The 17,720-nt window shown below is 40.6% G+C and overlaps 1 protein-coding gene across 1 annotated transcript in view; it reads left to right on the top strand.

The window, feature by feature from the left end:
- ZBTB46 (zinc finger and BTB domain containing 46) overlaps nucleotides 1-17,720 on the top strand; it is a 114,096-nt gene that overhangs the window by 85,009 nt on the left and 11,367 nt on the right. Inside the window, exon 6 of the mRNA XM_048819400.2 lies at nucleotides 6,916-7,091. Coding sequence (XP_048675357.1) covers nucleotides 6,916-7,091 — 176 coding nt within the window. The remainder of the gene's footprint in view (nucleotides 1-6,915; nucleotides 7,092-17,720) is intronic.

Raw genomic sequence — 17,720 nt, 5'->3', positions numbered from 1 at the left:
TGTACATGGGTTTGCCTGGTTAACTCCTGGAACTGTATACCTTGGCTTTGAAATTGGGGACTTTTATGTCTTCAGTAACATGCAACATTTCACTGTAATTTATTTAGCCTCGCAAGCTTAAACCATATGTTGTCTGGACAATAAGTTGAGGGAAGACCTCCAAGGGGCATCTTAATGTTGTAGGAAGTAATGTGCACAGTAAGTGGCATTCTTACCTCTGAGTTTTCTGAACCAGTCACATTGATTTTTTTAATAATTCTTGGAATGCTGGGGAAGTTCCGGAACACTGGAAGAAAACTTATGTGATGCCAATATTTTCAAGGGTAAGCAGGATGACGTGGGTAGCTATAGGCCTGTCAGCTTGACGTCTATCCCAGGAAACTAATGGAATAGCTGTTATGGGACTTGATTAATGAAGAGTAATATAATTAATGCCAATCAGCTTTGGTTAATAGAAAATAAATCCAGTCAAACTTGATATCTTTATTTTAAATGAGGTTACAAGTTTGGTTGATAAAGATTATAATAGTGTTGGTGGAATATACTTAGATTTTGGTAAGATATTTGACTTGGTACCACGTAGTATTTTGATTTAAAAAACAAAACAAAAACTAGATGCAAAATTAACATGGTGCACATAAAATGGATTAAAAACTGGCTAACTGACAGGCCTTGAAATGTAATTGTAAAAGGGGAATTATTGAGTGGGTGTGTTTCTAGTGGAGACATGCAAGGTTCTTAGCTCTACTGCATTTAACCTTTTGTTTTTTATCAAGGACCTGGAAGGAAAGATAAAATCATCACTGATAAGGTTTGCAGATGATGAAAAGATTGGGGAATGGTAAAATGGGAAAAGTCACTGAAACAGAGCAGTCTGTATCGCTTAGTAATCTGGGAGCAAGCAAATTATGTGTTTTAATATGACCAAATGTAAAGTCATATATCTAGAAACAAGGAACGTACCTCACTTACAGGATGGGGGACTCTTATTGTGGGAAGCGGTGACTCTGAAAAAGAGTTGCTGGTCCTGGTGGATAATCAGCTGGGCTTGAGTTCCCAGTGTGAGTGTGTGGCCAAAAAGACTGTTGTGAGTCTTGGATGTATAAACAGGGAAATCTGAAGTAGGAGTAGAGGTTGTATTACCTCTGTATCTGGGACGGGTGAGACCACTACTGGAATACTGTGTCCGGTTCTGCTGTCCACAGTTCAAGAAGGATGATGATCAATTGTAGAAGTTTTGGAGAAGAGCCACAAGAATGATTAAAGGATTGGAAATTATGCCTTAAAGTGAGACACTGTAGGAGCTCAATCTATTTAACAAAGAGCAAAGATTAAGGGGTGACTTAATCACAGTTTATAAGTACCTGGATTATAGAAGGCTCTTCAGTCTAGCAGAAAAAAGTATAACAAAATCCAATGGCTGGACGTTGAAGCTAGTCAAATTCAAACTGTAAATAAGGCATAAATCTTTAACAGTGGAACAACTTACTATGAGTTGTAATGAATTATCCATCAATGGCAATTTTAAAATCGAGACTGGATGTTTTTCTAAAAGATCTGCTGTAGCTCAAACGGGAATTAATTCAGGGAAGTCCTATGGTTTGAATTATACAGGAGGTCAGACAAGAGGATCACAGTAATCCCTTCTTCTCTTGCCTTTGTAATCTACAGATCAGAATTGACACCGTATCGCAGAATGGTGTTGGGGGCACTTAATTTCTGTGAGTACTCTCATGGCACTCATGGTATAGGTGGCATCCTGGCTAATTGTAACACTGTTAACTACATTCTGCCTACATAAAGTTCTACAGTTGAAACAGCAGTAATTTTTTCTTCAGTTTCTGTTCTAAACAGCCACATGTTGTTGTGACTTACTCTAGCTTTTCAATTTCTATGCTATGTTACCTCTTCTGAATAGCTCCAGTACCTATTTGTGTTGCTGGTAAGAGGTTTCTTGGTCGACAGTGTGAAACTGATTTACAGTTGCATTGTTGTCAGGATTCTAAATAGCAACGGTGAAACTAACCATAATCTTGTCAGCTTGACTCCGCTTAAATTGGGAATGCCAGCAGCGGCGGCGCTTAGAACAGTCTGTCTTTGCGGACTCAGGAAAGCAGTACTGTATCACTTCTCATTTGGAAGGTTCTCTTTGCAACTGCAAGGATCACACTTGATTTTTTTAAAGAACATCTTAAATTCTGCAGAAATGGATAGCTTCAGCACTCCTTCACACACCCACAGGGGAAAATTTCCTCCACCCCATCGGTGAGAGGATCAAGTCCTGCATTTATTTATAGTGTATTTCACCAGTAGATTACTATTAATGACTTTTTTTAGGTGGTGGTGAAAGCTAATCCAAAATATCACAAATTTGCTGTTAATTTGAGGCATTTTCATTGAAAGGACCCAATTTGTTTTGCCATACTAGGACAGCATTTTTTTTTAACTGATTTGGTTAACTGTACATGAGAGGGAACATCTCCTGTTCACAACGCTGGCCCTGCAGGAACCTTGTTTACTGCACCTGTGACTAGTTTAATTCCTGTAAATAACCACCTATGAAGGAATCCAACAGAGCTGGATAGCTGAGAATTTAATAAGACCCTTATGTAGTTATGTATGTTATGTTTAAATTGTTAGACAATACTGAAAATAGCCGTGTAGCTGTGGGAGGCTTAGCTGACCTTGGCTGATCTTACCTGATCTGTTTATAGCTTGCTTACCTTGTCTAGATTCTGTAGTATTTGGGTTATGGTGATCCTGTGGAGTGCAAATGTTTTGTTTGTATAACCTATTGTTAGTGGTCAAGCAGCTGAGAGATCTTATCCCGTTGAAATTGGCAACAGATTATCATAAATATCTTTGTCCTTCACAATATTCAAACTTGCTAAAGATTGCTCATAAAAGAAATAAACTGGGAAATGTGTTAGATACAATGCAAAGGCAAAATATTTTTCATATACTTTAAGTTCTCCCAGGCAAGTTGGAAAAATAAAATACACTAGAATACCTTTCCATTCTCTAGTTTATTTCAACAGTGCTTTACAAGTAACAAGTTAAATACTAGTAGCACAATGACTGCACAAGCAAGGTGTTGCTATTGTTTTATCAACAATAGCTGGCAGAGAGCAGTGGACATTAGAATATGCTTTATTGAGAATGAATGGTGCCGGGAACTCGGGTGTTCTATCTTTTCTTTTGCACCTTTCATTCCATAGGTTCCCAAAGCAGTTTGCATGCATGGGTGTAATCCCTTTAAAGTAACCTTATGAAATTCTACTTGACTGGAGTGGGTAATCTTTTCTGACAAGTGAATAAAATAGTCTTTGTTTTTTCATTATTATCATTATAGTCACCATGGTACAGGTGGGTGAATAGATTTTGTGCTTGGACTAGTAAATTTTCATGACCGTTTTCCAGAGCTGCTTTAAATAACTTCAGGGTGGAACACAAGAGCTATAGAACACAACAGAGCAACAGTCTGGGACAAGACGTGAAGACTATTAAGTTCAAAGTGCTGATTTGAGGAAATTTAGAGGTAGATTTAAAAATAACTGCCCCATTTGATGGAGAAGGAAACTGTACTTTGGATCTTCTCTCTAAGTGGTCAGGATTAGAGCCAGCCAGAAGATGACAATTCTGTTACGTGGCAACATTTTGAGTTGTTGAAATTTGATTTAATTCCATGTTAGAACAAAAACAAAATTTTTCAAATGTTTCCACAAAATGGAATTGTGTTGAAATGTCCATTATTCTTATAGAAAAGATCAGATTTTCAATTTGGGCATCTCTCTCTCGTCAGAAATGACCAGAAAGCCCTGGACCTTAGAAATCTTAGAAAACTGATAGGTCTCTGAAACATTTACTCTTCGATTTAACAACATATTTCAATGAAAATACATTTCATCAGAAATGTTCCAACCAGTTGTTGTTAGTACCATGTTTGTGCGTTATCTGAAAAATGGCACGTGGAAGCCCAGCACCCCAGCACAAACGTGGGGCATTTTTTACAGTACTGGCCTGGAGAAGAGTGTTTCTCAATCAGTTAGTACTAGAGTGGGACAACATTTTTCAGCCAAATCCTTTCTTGTATAAAAAAAAAAAAAAAAGCCAATTTTTTTCATTTAATTTAAAAAAAAAAGTCAACGTTTTGAATCACCAAAATTTACAGAACTCAGTATTTTGCTTGGTCTCCTGTTCACGTATTGAACAAATGTGACCTTGCTTAGCTTTTGGCATCTGATGAAATATGTTCATTTCCTCCTCATTAAATAAAAGTGCTGTGCATTCTAACTTCTACCTGGGCAGTCAGCAAAAGTTAGAAGGGGTTGTTGAATGATCCCCTAAGGAATAATGTTTCTAATAGTACTTCCTTATCTAATCCTACAGTGTATTGCAACACTGGGTAGGTGCCTCTGTCTTTGGGTGTTGTTTGAATCCACAATCTTCAGGCCTAGAGAGAAGAATATAACCAATGAGTAACATTTAAATGTATAGGAAATCATAACGTAACAGATTTGGTTACAAGTATACAACAGGTGGCCCCTTTATTATCTTATTATGTATGCTTTTTAAAAAGGGGAGAAAATTGCATTACTCTTCAATTATTCCACTGAAAGTAATGGAATATCAAGACCTATCTTTTTGTGTTGAGTAGCACAACAGGTGCTGTTCTGCTGGATATATGATTCTTCCTCTGTCATCAAGGGCACAGCACTTAAATAGTTAAATGTGGACAAAAAAAGTGAAGGATTTTCCATCTATATGCTTAGAAATAAGTTACATTGACTACAAGTAACCATCTGCATATGAGTATGGTTCTAGTCTAAAAAGTCTCTCTATTGGAGGGAAAAAACCACAACCCACTGTGGTTCAGTGTTTGTTTAATTGATTTTTACTTTGAATTTCACAGCTTACAACTAAGAAGACTGGTTGGTTCTCCAAGTACTAGCCCTAGAAATTTAATAATGAGACAGTCAAGTTTTTTTCAAAATGTTTTTTTCTTCTATCCTTCTTGTGTATCAGTTCCAGCAATAAAAATTCTTCCAAAATTGTTCCCAGGTGTTCCTGTGCAACTCAATATCTTCAGATTAAGCCTTCAGTGACACTTGTGCAGCCCCATACTAATCAATGGGGTTTCAAAGGATTGTCTTCACTGTGTATGCATGAGGAATCAAACCTAGTTTCCCACTCTCGTTGTGTTTGCTCTGCCATGCAAATAGAAGTAAATTTTTAAAAAGAACTGGTCACCAGAGTAAGCCGTTGAGACGGAATACACGCAGGGAGCAGGCCTGCTGAGTAAAAAGGTGTCATTTTAAAATAGTTCATTTCTCAGAGTACAACTGCACTTGAAGGGTGTGGGTCTGTGAGACGCTGAGAGCTGTCAGCGTTGACTTAGCTACTGGGATCTTTGCAGGATGTAATATTTGAGTACGCATCTTGTAATTTAACTCGGTACCTTTAGTGACATAAGACCATAATAGACACTAGACTTCCCTTTTTTCCTTCTCTCTCCTACATGCAGTGCTTCATTTGAAAACACAGCGCTGGTTTGCCATCTACTTAGAACAATAGCATATTTAAGCCCACCAAGGTTTAAGATGTCAACTAGAATTTGCTTTTATTGAATGCAAACCAGTATCCTTAAGATTAAGAATCCAGGTCCTTACTAGCAGTAAAACTGCTTTGGGCAAAGTCATTGAAGTGGGTAATATTTAACAGATAGTAATGGCAACTAAGAGAATCACTAGTGGGAGGATATCAAACATTACATGCACAAAGACAATGACCTCCAAATGTATAATGGGTGGGTTCCATTAAGGAATATCAGATCTTCTGTTTTCCCCTGCTTTGTTTTGCATGTTCCACTTTCATTTTTATTTGGAGGGGGAAACAGCAACACAGCTTCTATGTGCATTCTGCTGGCAAATTAGGCCATTAGGCTGTCAATACTGTATGTATCCCTGGGGTCCAGTTTGAGTGCACTTACCTCTAAAAGGATGGCAAAAGGAGAAACGTTGACAGCACAGGAATAACTTATAAAAATTCATTCTCTTCCAAATCATTCAGGAAAATGTGATAAGAAAATTAATCTCGCAAAGATTATACAATTTGGACCGTGAACACACTTTCAAGAATTGCGCTTTCATTAAAGATTTTGTATCTGCTTTCTGCTACTCTCCATATTTGCAGCAATAGTATGCTACTTTAAAGATGGTTACTGTTAAATGCTTGCATGGTGAACTCTGTCTTTGTCCAAGACACCCCTTCATCTTTGAACATTAATGGCAATAGTGCCACAGTACCTGGTTTCCTATAAACTGCATTTCACTCATTTGTTTTACTTAGGGGTTTAAAGAGAAATTCGACATACTGCTATCAATATGTCACATTTGTGATCCTCTCTTCACAGCTAGTTATTTCTGACCTGATTCTGCATGTAGCTGTTTCAGTACATGAGGGCACTGTCACTAACTAGAACTATGCTTGAATTTCAGATGTCTCTATATTGGCCAACCAATTCCTGAAAATAATTTAGGATTATAGCAGATTATAATCCCCTTTTGTTTTGTACTTTAACAGACATTAAGGAAATTGCATCATTTTTTTACTGTTGCTAAATATTTGACAGCCTGGTGTACAGTCTTATCAACAAGTTTCTCTGGGGAAGATACTTGAAGTTCCCAGCTGTGTTGACATAGTATAAGTACCCTAGTTAAAATCTTCCACTTAATAAGGCAGACATTAGAAAGACAGTGCAACGTAATTGAACTTGTTAAATGTTTTCCTTATGCAGAGCATAAAACAGTGGGAATGTGGTCTGACAGCAAAAACATTAATGAAAATTAAGCAAGAAAATGGATTATTTGAAATGTTTTGAGTTGTAACCTGCCCTCTTGGGTTGCTCTTTTTCAGTAAATGAATTCACAGTCATCAGAAAGAAATTCAAGTGCCCATACTGCAGTTTCTCAGCCATGCATCAGTGTATCCTGAAGAGACACATGCGATCCCATACAGGAGAAAGACCCTATCCTTGTGAAATCTGTGGGAAAAAATTCACACGCAGGGAGCACATGAAACGGCACACTTTGGTAAGTAGGAGCATTTGAAGTAGTTGGAAAACAGAAAGGTGGTTTGTTGTTGTGATTAAGGAGAAAAGGAACTTCACCTGACTTAGATTTGTATTCTCTTTTTTCCCTGGTGCTCTTCTGAGTCTTTTATGGAATGCAGAAGACCTCTCTCCTGTTTTCTCTACCTTTAAAAGTCCCAGTATCTTGCTTATTGTTCCTCTGGAGTTATTCAACATCTGGTCCTCCAACTCAGCCAGAGGAGTTGCTGAAGAACAATTTGAAGTGGTTTGCGAACCCTGTTTAGTGCTCCTGGCCCTAAGGTGAGGGACTGAGCTGGGATCTCAAACTCCAATCCTCACTTCTTGGTGCACTAAACTACTTTTTAATGCAACATAGACTGCTGTGGAGGACCTATTAGGCTTTGGTGTTTCAAGGCACAAGAGGCAATGGTATCTTTAGGATCAAAAATGTTGGCCAAAGACTGAATAATTAGGAACAATTTTTTTTGAAGTAATACACCACCCAGTAAAAGCAAGGAAATTCTGATCCAGGACTACCGCTATCTTGTTGTGCTGAATTATCATTTAATTAAAGATTGCTTGCTGTTCAGAGAGCTGCTAGAAGGTCAATGTGTGCTGTTGTAACTTGCTAGCTTGTCTCAACTGCGGTGTTGTTATAAACACATGACATTGTGTGTGGGTTGTTTTTGTCAAATTTCCTTCTTTGGTTGTGGTATTTTCCCTTCCATACATTTGTTAGCATCATTTCTAGACTTCTTGCACCTGACAGTCCATCACCTTGATGATGTGGGGTGAGACTGTGGGATAGTAGAGATGACATGAAGTCCCATCTGGTGATAGTGAAATTAGATATAATTGTTGCAAATATTGTTGTTCATACTCACTAGCTACTTTTTCAAGACCTTAATATCCTGGAAGAAGAACAGGAGGACTTGTGGCACCTTAGAGACTAACAAATGTATTTGAGCATAAGCTTTCGTGAGCTACTGCTCACTTCATGGGATGCATTCAGTGGAAAATACAGTGGGGAGATTTATATACATAGAGAACATGAAACAATGGGTTTCTTCAACAAAAAAACTTCAAAAACAGACTCCAACGAGAGACTGCTGAATTGGAATTAAATTGCAAACTGGATACAATTAACTTAGGCTTGAATAGAGACTGAGAGTGATGGGTCATTACACAAAGTAAAACTATTTCCCATGTTTGTTCTCCCCCCCCCAACCCCCTCCCCACTGTTCCTCAGACGTTCTTGTCAACTGCTAGAAATGGCCCACCTTGATTATCACTACAGAAGGTTTTTCCCCCCCGCTCTCTTGCTGGTAATAGCTCATCTTAAGTGATCACTCTCGTTACAGTGTGTACGGGAACACCCATTGTTTCATGTTCTCTATGTATATAAATCTCCCCACTGTATTTTCCACTGAATGCATCCGATGAAGTGAGCTGTAGCTCACGAAAGCTTATGCTCAAATAAATTGGTTAGTCTCTAAGGTGCCACAAGTCCTCCTGTTCTTTTTGCGAATACAGACTAACATGGCTGCTACTCTGAAACCTGTTAATATCCTGGCAATTTCTGTTTATTATAATAAATTCAGTACCCACAAACTAGAAGTGCTAGAATCTAACACCTTACCAAGTTTATTTTGGTTTGATTTTTAAACAGAATGTTTGGGCTAGAATTTGACACAAAGGAATTTAAAACTAACTCACATTTTTCTCCAACAACAACAAAAAAAAAACCCCCACCTTGAAACAGTGTTACTTTAAAAAGAACAAATTTTATGTCAACTTCTAGCACAATAGTTTCAACAGCCAAGACCAGCACTGTCCCTTTCCCCCTTAAATCAGGTCTGTAGCACAAACACCAGTTTCAGCTTTAATTTTAGGGATGGTGGCGGCTTCATAGTAATACTTTCTCATACATCAACTGGTTTGTAACACTATGGGAGAGAAAGGGGAAAAGAGTGCTGGGCAGAGAAATCACTGAAAAAAATTATTAGAGCCAGTTCAATAACTTGCTTGCTTTTACCTTTTATCACCTTTTTAATTTTGAATTTGCAAATAGATGCAACTACTAGAGAATTCAGTGGAATGTATTATCTTCAGAAGCAACAGTTCTTGATTGTGGGCTGTAAGACTGACTAAAATCTTCCAGGCTAAGAAAGACCCTTACCTTAATGGGTTTTGACAGATAGGAGCTGGAGACAGCTTTTCCTTTTGGATGATGTAGATTCCATGTGAAGTACATGTAAATTAAGGTATCACAAAAGATTAAAGATAAATTTAGACTGATTTATGTTTTACTGGTTATAAGTCAAACAGCAGATATCCACAGAGAGATCCTCTCTCCCGTCACCAGATTTTGAAAAGGCGATTTAAAACGATAGTTTAAGTTAAATATAACACATTTGAATATCCTGACATTTGCAAGGTTTTTTTCCTATTGTAGTGGATAGTTTTAAACAGGTTAAATGTAGCATATTTTTATCTTCTCTTGTCTTTCAGAAGTGAAGTTGAGGTAGTTTTGTACAAATCCATCTTAGATCTCCATTTTTGCTATAAGGAAGGACCATTCAGGTCACTACCATGGTGTATTGAAGTGGAGTTAAAATTCTTTTAGTATATACGTGGGGAGATGTATCAGACATCTCTGAGATATCTGTAGCTTTTCTTTATATGCAGTTGAGCCTGTCCCTCAGAATCCAGTTATGGCCAGAGGTTAGGCATGTTGTTTTGAAAGTGCAAACTGGGTGTGCAGATTTGCAGGGCAAGGGATAAAGTCCTGAAAAAGTTTCACATGGAATAAAAAAAAACATTACTACTATCGAAGTTATTCCAAAGAGTTTAACTGATTTATAACGAAACTGATAAAGGTTGGGTTAACAATCATAGAAATGTTGGACTGCAAGGGACCTCGAGAGGTCAAGTCCAGCCTGAGTCAGGACCAAGTAAACCTAGACTGTCTCCGACAAGTGTCTGTCCAACCTGTTCTTAAAAACCTTCAATGACGAGGATTCCACAACCTCCCTTGGAAGCCTATTCCATAATTTAACTACATTTATAGTTAGGAAGCTTATCCTAATATCTTACCTAAATCTCCCTTACTATAGATTAACGGTTTACTTCTTGTCATACCTTCAGTGAACATGGAAAACGGTTGATCACTGTCCTCTTTAGAATAGCCCCTAACATGAAGCTCATCAGGTTCCCCCTCAATCTCCTTTTCTCACAACTAAACATGTCCAGTTTTTCTAACCTTTCATCATAGGTCAGGTTTTCTAAACCTTTTATCATTTTTGTTGCTCTCCTTTGGAGTCTCTCCAGTTTATCCACATCTTCCCTAACGTGTGGTGGTGCCCCGAACTGGACAGTGAAAATGACAATTAAAATAAATTAAAAATCATGATTGGTTTCGGTTCAGACCATTGTTCCTTCTATGAAGAAGCACTAGGTAGGTTCACTTCGCTTTTTGGATGTTACAATATGGACCCATCAGGTTTACTGACAAAAATCTCTACAGAGGAACCCACTGACTATTTTCACAAAAGTGAGAGCCCTACAGGGGAAGATTGTGTATAAGACTCCAGAAAATGGATAGTTTTATGTTCATCGGATTTTTTTTTCCAGTTAGCACAGCATCACTTTCCACAGGCTACTAGTTCAATCAGTATCTTCATCTTCACTTATGGGGAGGTGTTGGGGGTTGTGTGAATTGAATATGGGGAGGGAAACCCATGGAATCTTGTTCCTTGTGCTTATTTGTCTTGTAACTTTATTTTCCTGATATGTCAGACGTTTGTGCTTCTTAGTGCCAGTTTGCAGGTAGAACTGTGGAGATGAATGTTGTTGTGCATCAAATGCAAACTGCACCTGTTATAAAAATAACTCCCAGACATACATCTCAGAGTAAAAAGTTGAAGTAGAGAAAAGGAAATGTGTTTAAACCAGCAAAGCCTTTGCTTCTTTCAGTTCCTCAATCAATGTGCAAGGTTTAAAGGGCCTGAGTTAGTTTTTGTTTAGCCCAATTTTTTGTTTTAAAAATGTGTTTTGTTTTGTTTGTTAAAGCTTTTACATAACCTCAGGTCTGTAGAAATGTTTCTATGCGGTATCTTTTTAAAATCCAGAGCAAGTTTTTTAAGCAAATAAGATTTTCCCTGCATTCCTTGCTTCTCAGATACTTTTCCATTGTGTTAGAGCATAAGAAGCTGACAGTGAAATTAACTAGAAACAAAAATGACAGATATATTTTCATTGTCCAGGTTGAGAGAAATACAAAATGTGTGAACAGCACAGATTCTAGTTTTAGTAATGTATGCAACATTAACATAGGTAAGGACATTAATTTTTAAAAATATTGTTTTAAATCTGATATTGTCCCTTAAAACACTGTCTATAAAAAGTTAGTTTTGCTAGTGTGATTTCTATTTAAAGAGGAGTTTGATAAACAGCTGTGCTTCTGAAAAACACACACATGACCTGAGATGGCAAATATGTCTTTGATATTTCCTTTCTTCTATTTGATTTATAGATGTGTACTGAGAAATACATATTCTAAATAAGGTTCATTTATTTTATTTTAAAATGACCATTTACTTTGGAGGGCCTAGATGTAATAGCAAAAGTAACCAATGGATAATGTATCAGTTAACATTACGTCACCACTCGCTTTCCTTGAGGTTGCAATGCACATTTTGTCTCCAAAAATGGATGTCCACCTTGCAAGGAAAATGTGTAGCCCTATAATCAAATATTTCTAAATGGCTTCAGCAAAAAGTATTGATCTGCTGTTTGCTGTTGGGTTTTTTGTTTTGTTTTTCCCTTTGGGTTGTCCCTGTTTTTGCTAAAAATTTTCTGACCCCTGCTAGTTGCAGTGTCCATAGTGACCAGAAATTACTTAAATCTAGTGGCTTTGTGAGGGAAAAATAACAGCTTCCCTTGTTGCTGAGCACCCAACTTCTTGTAGAAGCTATAGCTTTTTAAAAATATAAACTGACATTTTTAATGTAGATACTACATTGTGAATTCAGCTTGTTTTGTTCACACGTGCATTCTGAAACAATGTTCAGTTGCTTTTTCTGGGAAGAGTTGTATGTAGTCAGCTGGTAGGCAGTTGCCTGCCTGCAGCAGATGCCAGTGTCATGTCTTAGCTTGCCAAGTGGTGGTGTTTATATACAAGGTGGCAGTTAGCCCATACCACTTAAACCAGAATGATCAAGGGGCTTATGTTATCAGTTGCTATGGTATCTAAAACCCCACCGTCTTTTACTTCCTTCCATGAGTATGTGTCCATTCGGATGAGTGCCCAGCCATCTGGCCTTGGGACCAACTGCTCCTTGAGATGTCCCTTTATTATTTCCTTTGGATGTTAGTCTTCTGGTGTTCAATAGGCACATCCAAGCAGCTGGCTCTGTCCCCTGTAGACACAAAGGTTTTAAGGTCTGTTGTTAATTTTGCCGTTGTAGACACCTTGTCATGCCAGCTGGTTCCCTGGATCTTTATAGTTCGGGGTGGAATATTTTTCTTTTTTACATTAGGATTTGGTGCAGTTGCAGCCAGGGCAGTTATTCCCCTTTGAAATATTGGTGAATATCCTTATTATCAAATACAATAAGAATAGGGTCTGTCTACCATGAAAGTGGTCATTTTCAACCACTGAAGACAAACAGCATACGTGCCTTTGTTTTAGATGGTACATCTTTTGAGTTAACTGGGGGAATGGAAATAGTATGTTTTGATGGCAAAATCCAGTTGTGTGCATCATTCTGAGTATTCCAGTTGGACTATCAAATGTAGAAAAGGAGCGGGGTGGAGGGGAGAATCATTTAAAAGTTTGGGTTGCTGGACTTCTGTTTGAAGTTATGGTTCATTTTGGTGCATATTGCGTCACTTCTGGCTCTCTTGGCCCTGAGGACCTCCCCTCATCTACCTATTTTGCCATCTCCTGAGATGTTGTTAATGTTTTGATTCCTGAAAATCTTTTCAGTAACACAGAACGGCATACATGGATACAGCATAGATCATTTAAAATCGCTTTTAAGATCCATTCTTTAGGATGGGTCTACTATCCAACTTTTTTTAAAAAAGAGTTTGCTTCATATACATATGGTAATACATACAATAGTATTTCAAATAGTTTTCAAGAACCCATCTTGAAAAATATTTCAGAACATGGAATAACGTGTAGTTCAATAGGAGTAAGAATGCACCGGCTTTGGTGAACTCAATGTTGATCAAAGCAGAAGCATGACTGAGGCCTTGTCTACATTACAGGGGGAGATCGATCTAAGTTATGCAACTTCAGCTACGTGAATAACGTAGCTGAAGGTGACATACTTAGATCTACTTACTGTGGGGTTCACACGATGCAATGTCAACGGGAGAGTGATCAGCCGTCATCTGTCCCCCGGTAAGTGTAGAGAAGCCCTAACTTTTTCATAAAGAACTGATGAAAAAACCCTAAATTAAAAGCTAGACTTTGACCTGACAATCTGAGTTTAGAACACATGCTTCCTCACATTGAAGTCAGGTGGTGAGTTGGCTTTTCCACACAAAAAAGGAGATAGGAGGACAGATACCAATGCAGCCCAACTTTCATTAGGCATAACTTGATCCAAAGTTTTTGCATGACTAAATATGAAACCAGTCAGGAAATGTGCCGCATAGAAAATGCCATAGAAAGATAAAACAAACAGGTCAATATAGAGCTGTGCCATAAGTCACCTTTGAACAGGAGATGGCAGCCTTGCAGCTGAGCCACTGGTCTGGGATTCAGATCTGGGGTTAATTCCCAAATCTGTGGCAGACTGCCTGGGTGAGCTCGGACAATTCACTTCATTCTTGAGCCTAAATTACCCATCTGCAAAATGGAGATACTACCTATTTCCTTTCTCCCACCCTTCATCTGCTCTGTCTGCTTCGACTGTAAGATCTTTGAGGAAGGGGCACAGCCTCTCATTATATATTTGTGCAACAGCTAAAACTGCGTAGCCCCAACTTTGGTTGGGGACCCAGGCACTATAACAACCTGTTTGGGGTCCCCAGGTGATATAAATAATTAATAAAAACAGACAGCCGGAAATCAACTAATTTCAGTTGAAAGTAAGAATTCTTGTAGCACAAATCAAGTGTACATAGCAGACTTTTTTCTTCTTTCGGTGCTTTCTAAATGAATTGTCTGTAACCAACACAGCTGGTGCCATGGCTAAATGCACATGAGAGTGGGTGAAGTGCCCAAACTCTTGCTGCCTGCAGGAGATGATGCTGTGCTGTCAGATTGAGAACTGTGACTACTGACATCCAAGTTTGAATCCCCAAATATATGTAATTTCCTGTCCCAGCTCAGAGAAAAAGGGTTTCCTGAATAATTCCCATCCCCTGTAATGCATTTGACCACCACTAAGGCATTTGAACAGACAGAAACTGGGAATGTAACACCAGACTCAACAAAAAATTCTCTCGAATCTTTATATCTAAGAGCAACACTTCCTCACATTAACTTTGTAATCAACTTTGTAGTCAAGCACTCCACTCCAGAGGGCACTAAGCTCTCTGATGATTTCTGTTTCTCAAAGTTCAAGGCAGCTGGGAGTATCAAGAACACAATACTCCTAGTCTCAGAGTTAAGTTGTTTGAACAGACTCTAGTCATTCTGTTTAGCAACACTTATGGATTATGTTAAGTTTCCCGACTTGGGTAAGGTGCCACATGAGAAGAGCAACGGAGTAGTTAAAGCAGGACCAATTTATCACTGCAAACATACTGCTAGGGGTAAAGAAATGGGTAGCCTTTCTGGCCCTGTGATGGGCCCCTCATAAAGCTGCTAAGGGTATGTCTACACTACGGAATAAGGTCGAATTTATAGAAGTCGGTTTTTTAGAAATCGGTTTTATAAATTCGAGTGTGTGTGTCCCCACAGTAAATGCTCTAAGTGCATTAAGTGCATTAACTCGGCGGAGCGCTTCCACAGTACCGAGGCAAGCGTCGACTTCCGGAGCGTTGCACTGTGGGTAGCTATCCCACAGTTCCCGCAGTCTCCGCTGCCCATTGGAATTCTGGGTTGAGATCCCAATGCCTGATGGGGCTAAAACATTGTCGCGGGTGGTTCTGGGTACATATCGTCAGCCTCCCGTTCCCTCCCTCCCCCCGTGAAAGCAAGGGCAGACAATCATTTCGCGCCTTTTTTCCTGAGTTACCTGTGCAGACGCCATACCATGGCAAGCATGGAGCCCGCTCAGGTAACCGTCACCCTATGTCTCCTGGGTGCTGGCAGACGCGGTACGGCATTGCTACACAGTAGCAGCAACCCCTTGCCTTGTGGCAGCAGACGGTACAGTACGACTGGTAGCCGTCATCGTCATGTCTGAGGTGCTCCTGGTCGCCTCTGTGAGGTCGATCAGGAGCGCCTGGGCAGACATGGGCACAGGGACTAAATTTGGAGTGACTTGACCAGGTCATTCTCTTTAGTCCTGCAGTCAGTCCTATTGAACCGTCTTATGGTGAGCGGGCAGGCGATACGGACTGCTAGCAGTCGTGCTGTACCATCTTCTGCCGAGCAGTCATGAGATGTGGATGGCATGCAGTCCGTCTGCTGCCAGCCAAAGATGTAAAAGATAGATGGAGTGGGTCAAAACAAGAAATAGACCAGATTTGTTTTGTACTCATTTGCTTCCCCCCCCTCCCCTGTCTAGGGGACTCATTCTTCTAGATCACACTGCAGTCAAGGTGCAGCGAGGTAAATCTAGCCATGTATCAATCAGAGGCCAGGCTAACCTTCTTGCTCCAATAAGGACAATAACTTAGGTGCCCCATTTCTTATTGGAACCCTCTGTGAAGTCCTGCCTGAAATACTCCTTGATGTAAAGCCACCCCCTTTGTTGATTTTAGCTCCCTGAAGCCAACCCTGTAAGCGCCCCTCCCAGCGTCAGAGCAATGGCAAACAATCGGGCATCTGAGAGTGCTGTCCAGAGCAGTCACAATGGAGCGCTCTGATGGGGCTAAAACATTGTCGCGGGTGGTTCTGGGTACGTGTCGTCAGGCCCCCGTTCCCTCCCTCCCTCCGTGAAAGCAAGGGCAGACAATCATTTCGCGCCTTTTTTCCTGAGTTACCTGTGCAGACGCCATACCACAGCAAGCATGGAGCCCGCTCAGGTAACCGTCACCCTATGTCTCCTGGGTGCTGGCAGACGCGGTACGGCTTTGCTGCACAGTAGCAGCAACCCCTTGCCTTCTGGCAGCAGACGGTGCAATACGACTGGTAGTCGTCCTCATCGTGTCCGAGGTGCTCCTGGCCGCGTCGGCTGGGAGCGCCTGGGCAGACATGGGCGCAGGGACTAAATTTGGAGTGACTTGACCAGGTCATTCTCTTTAGTCCTGCAGTCAGTCCTATTGAACCGTCTTATGGTGAGCAGGCAGGCGATACGGACTGCTAGCAGTCGTACTGTACCATCTTCTGCCAGGCAGGCAAGAGATGAGGATTGCTAGCAGTCGTATTGCACCATCTTCTGCCAGGCAGGCAAGAGATGGGGATGGCTAGCAGGCGTACTGTACCATCTTCTGCCAAGCAGCCATGAGATGTGGATGGCATGCAGTCCTTCTGCACCGTCTGCTGCCAGCCAAAGATGTAAAAGATAGATGGAGTGGGTCAAAACAAGAAATAGACCAGATTTGTTTTGTACTCATTTGCCTCCTCCCCTGTCTAGGGGACTCATTCCTCTAGGTCACACTGCAGTCACTCACAGAGAAGGTGCAGCGAGGTAAATCTAGCCATGTATCAATCAGAGGCCAGGCTAACCTCCTTGTTCCAATAACAACGATAACTTAGGTGCACCATTTCTTATTGGAACCCTCCGTGCAGTCCTGCCTGAAATACTCCTTGATGTACAGGCACCCCCTTTGTTGATTTTAGCTCCCTGAAGCCAACCCTGTAAGCCGTGTCGTCAGTCGCCCCTCCCTCCGTCAGAGCAACGGCAGACAATCGTTCCGCGCCTTTTTTCTGTGCGGACGCCATACCACGGCAAGCCTGGAGCCCGCTCAGCTCACTTTGGCAATTAGGAGCACATTAACCACCACACGCATTATTCAGCAGTATATGCAGCACCAGAACATGGCAACGCAATACCGGGCGAGGAGGCGACGTCAGCGCGGTCCCGTGAGTGATCAGGACATGGACACAGATTTCTCTGAAAGCATGGGCCCTGCCAATGCATGCATCATGGTGCTAATGGGGCAGGTTCATGCTGTGGAACGCCGATTCTGGGCTCGGGAAACAAGCACAGACTGGTGGGACCGCATAGTGTTGCAGGTCTGGGACGATTCCCAGTGGCTACGAAACTTTCGCATGCGTAAGGGCACTTTCATGGAACTTTGTGACTTGCTTTCCCCTGTCCTGAAGCGCATGAATACCAAGATGAGAGCAGCCCTCACAGTTGAGAAGCGAGTGGCGATAGCCCTGTGGAAGCTTGCAACGCCAGACAGCTACCGGTCAGTTGGGAATCAATTTGGAGTGGGCAAATCTACTGTGGGGGCTGCTGTGATGCAAGTAGCCCACGCAATCAAAGATCTGCTGATATCAAGGGTAGTGACCCTGGGAAATGTGCAGGTCATAGTGGATGGCTTTGCTGCAATG

This window comes from Caretta caretta, chromosome 13, assembly GCF_965140235.1.
Source record: "Caretta caretta isolate rCarCar2 chromosome 13, rCarCar1.hap1, whole genome shotgun sequence".
Lineage (NCBI taxonomy): Eukaryota > Metazoa > Chordata > Testudines > Cheloniidae > Caretta > Caretta caretta.
Note: the sequence above shows the minus strand (reverse complement) of the source record. Positions and strands in the feature narration are given on the sequence as shown.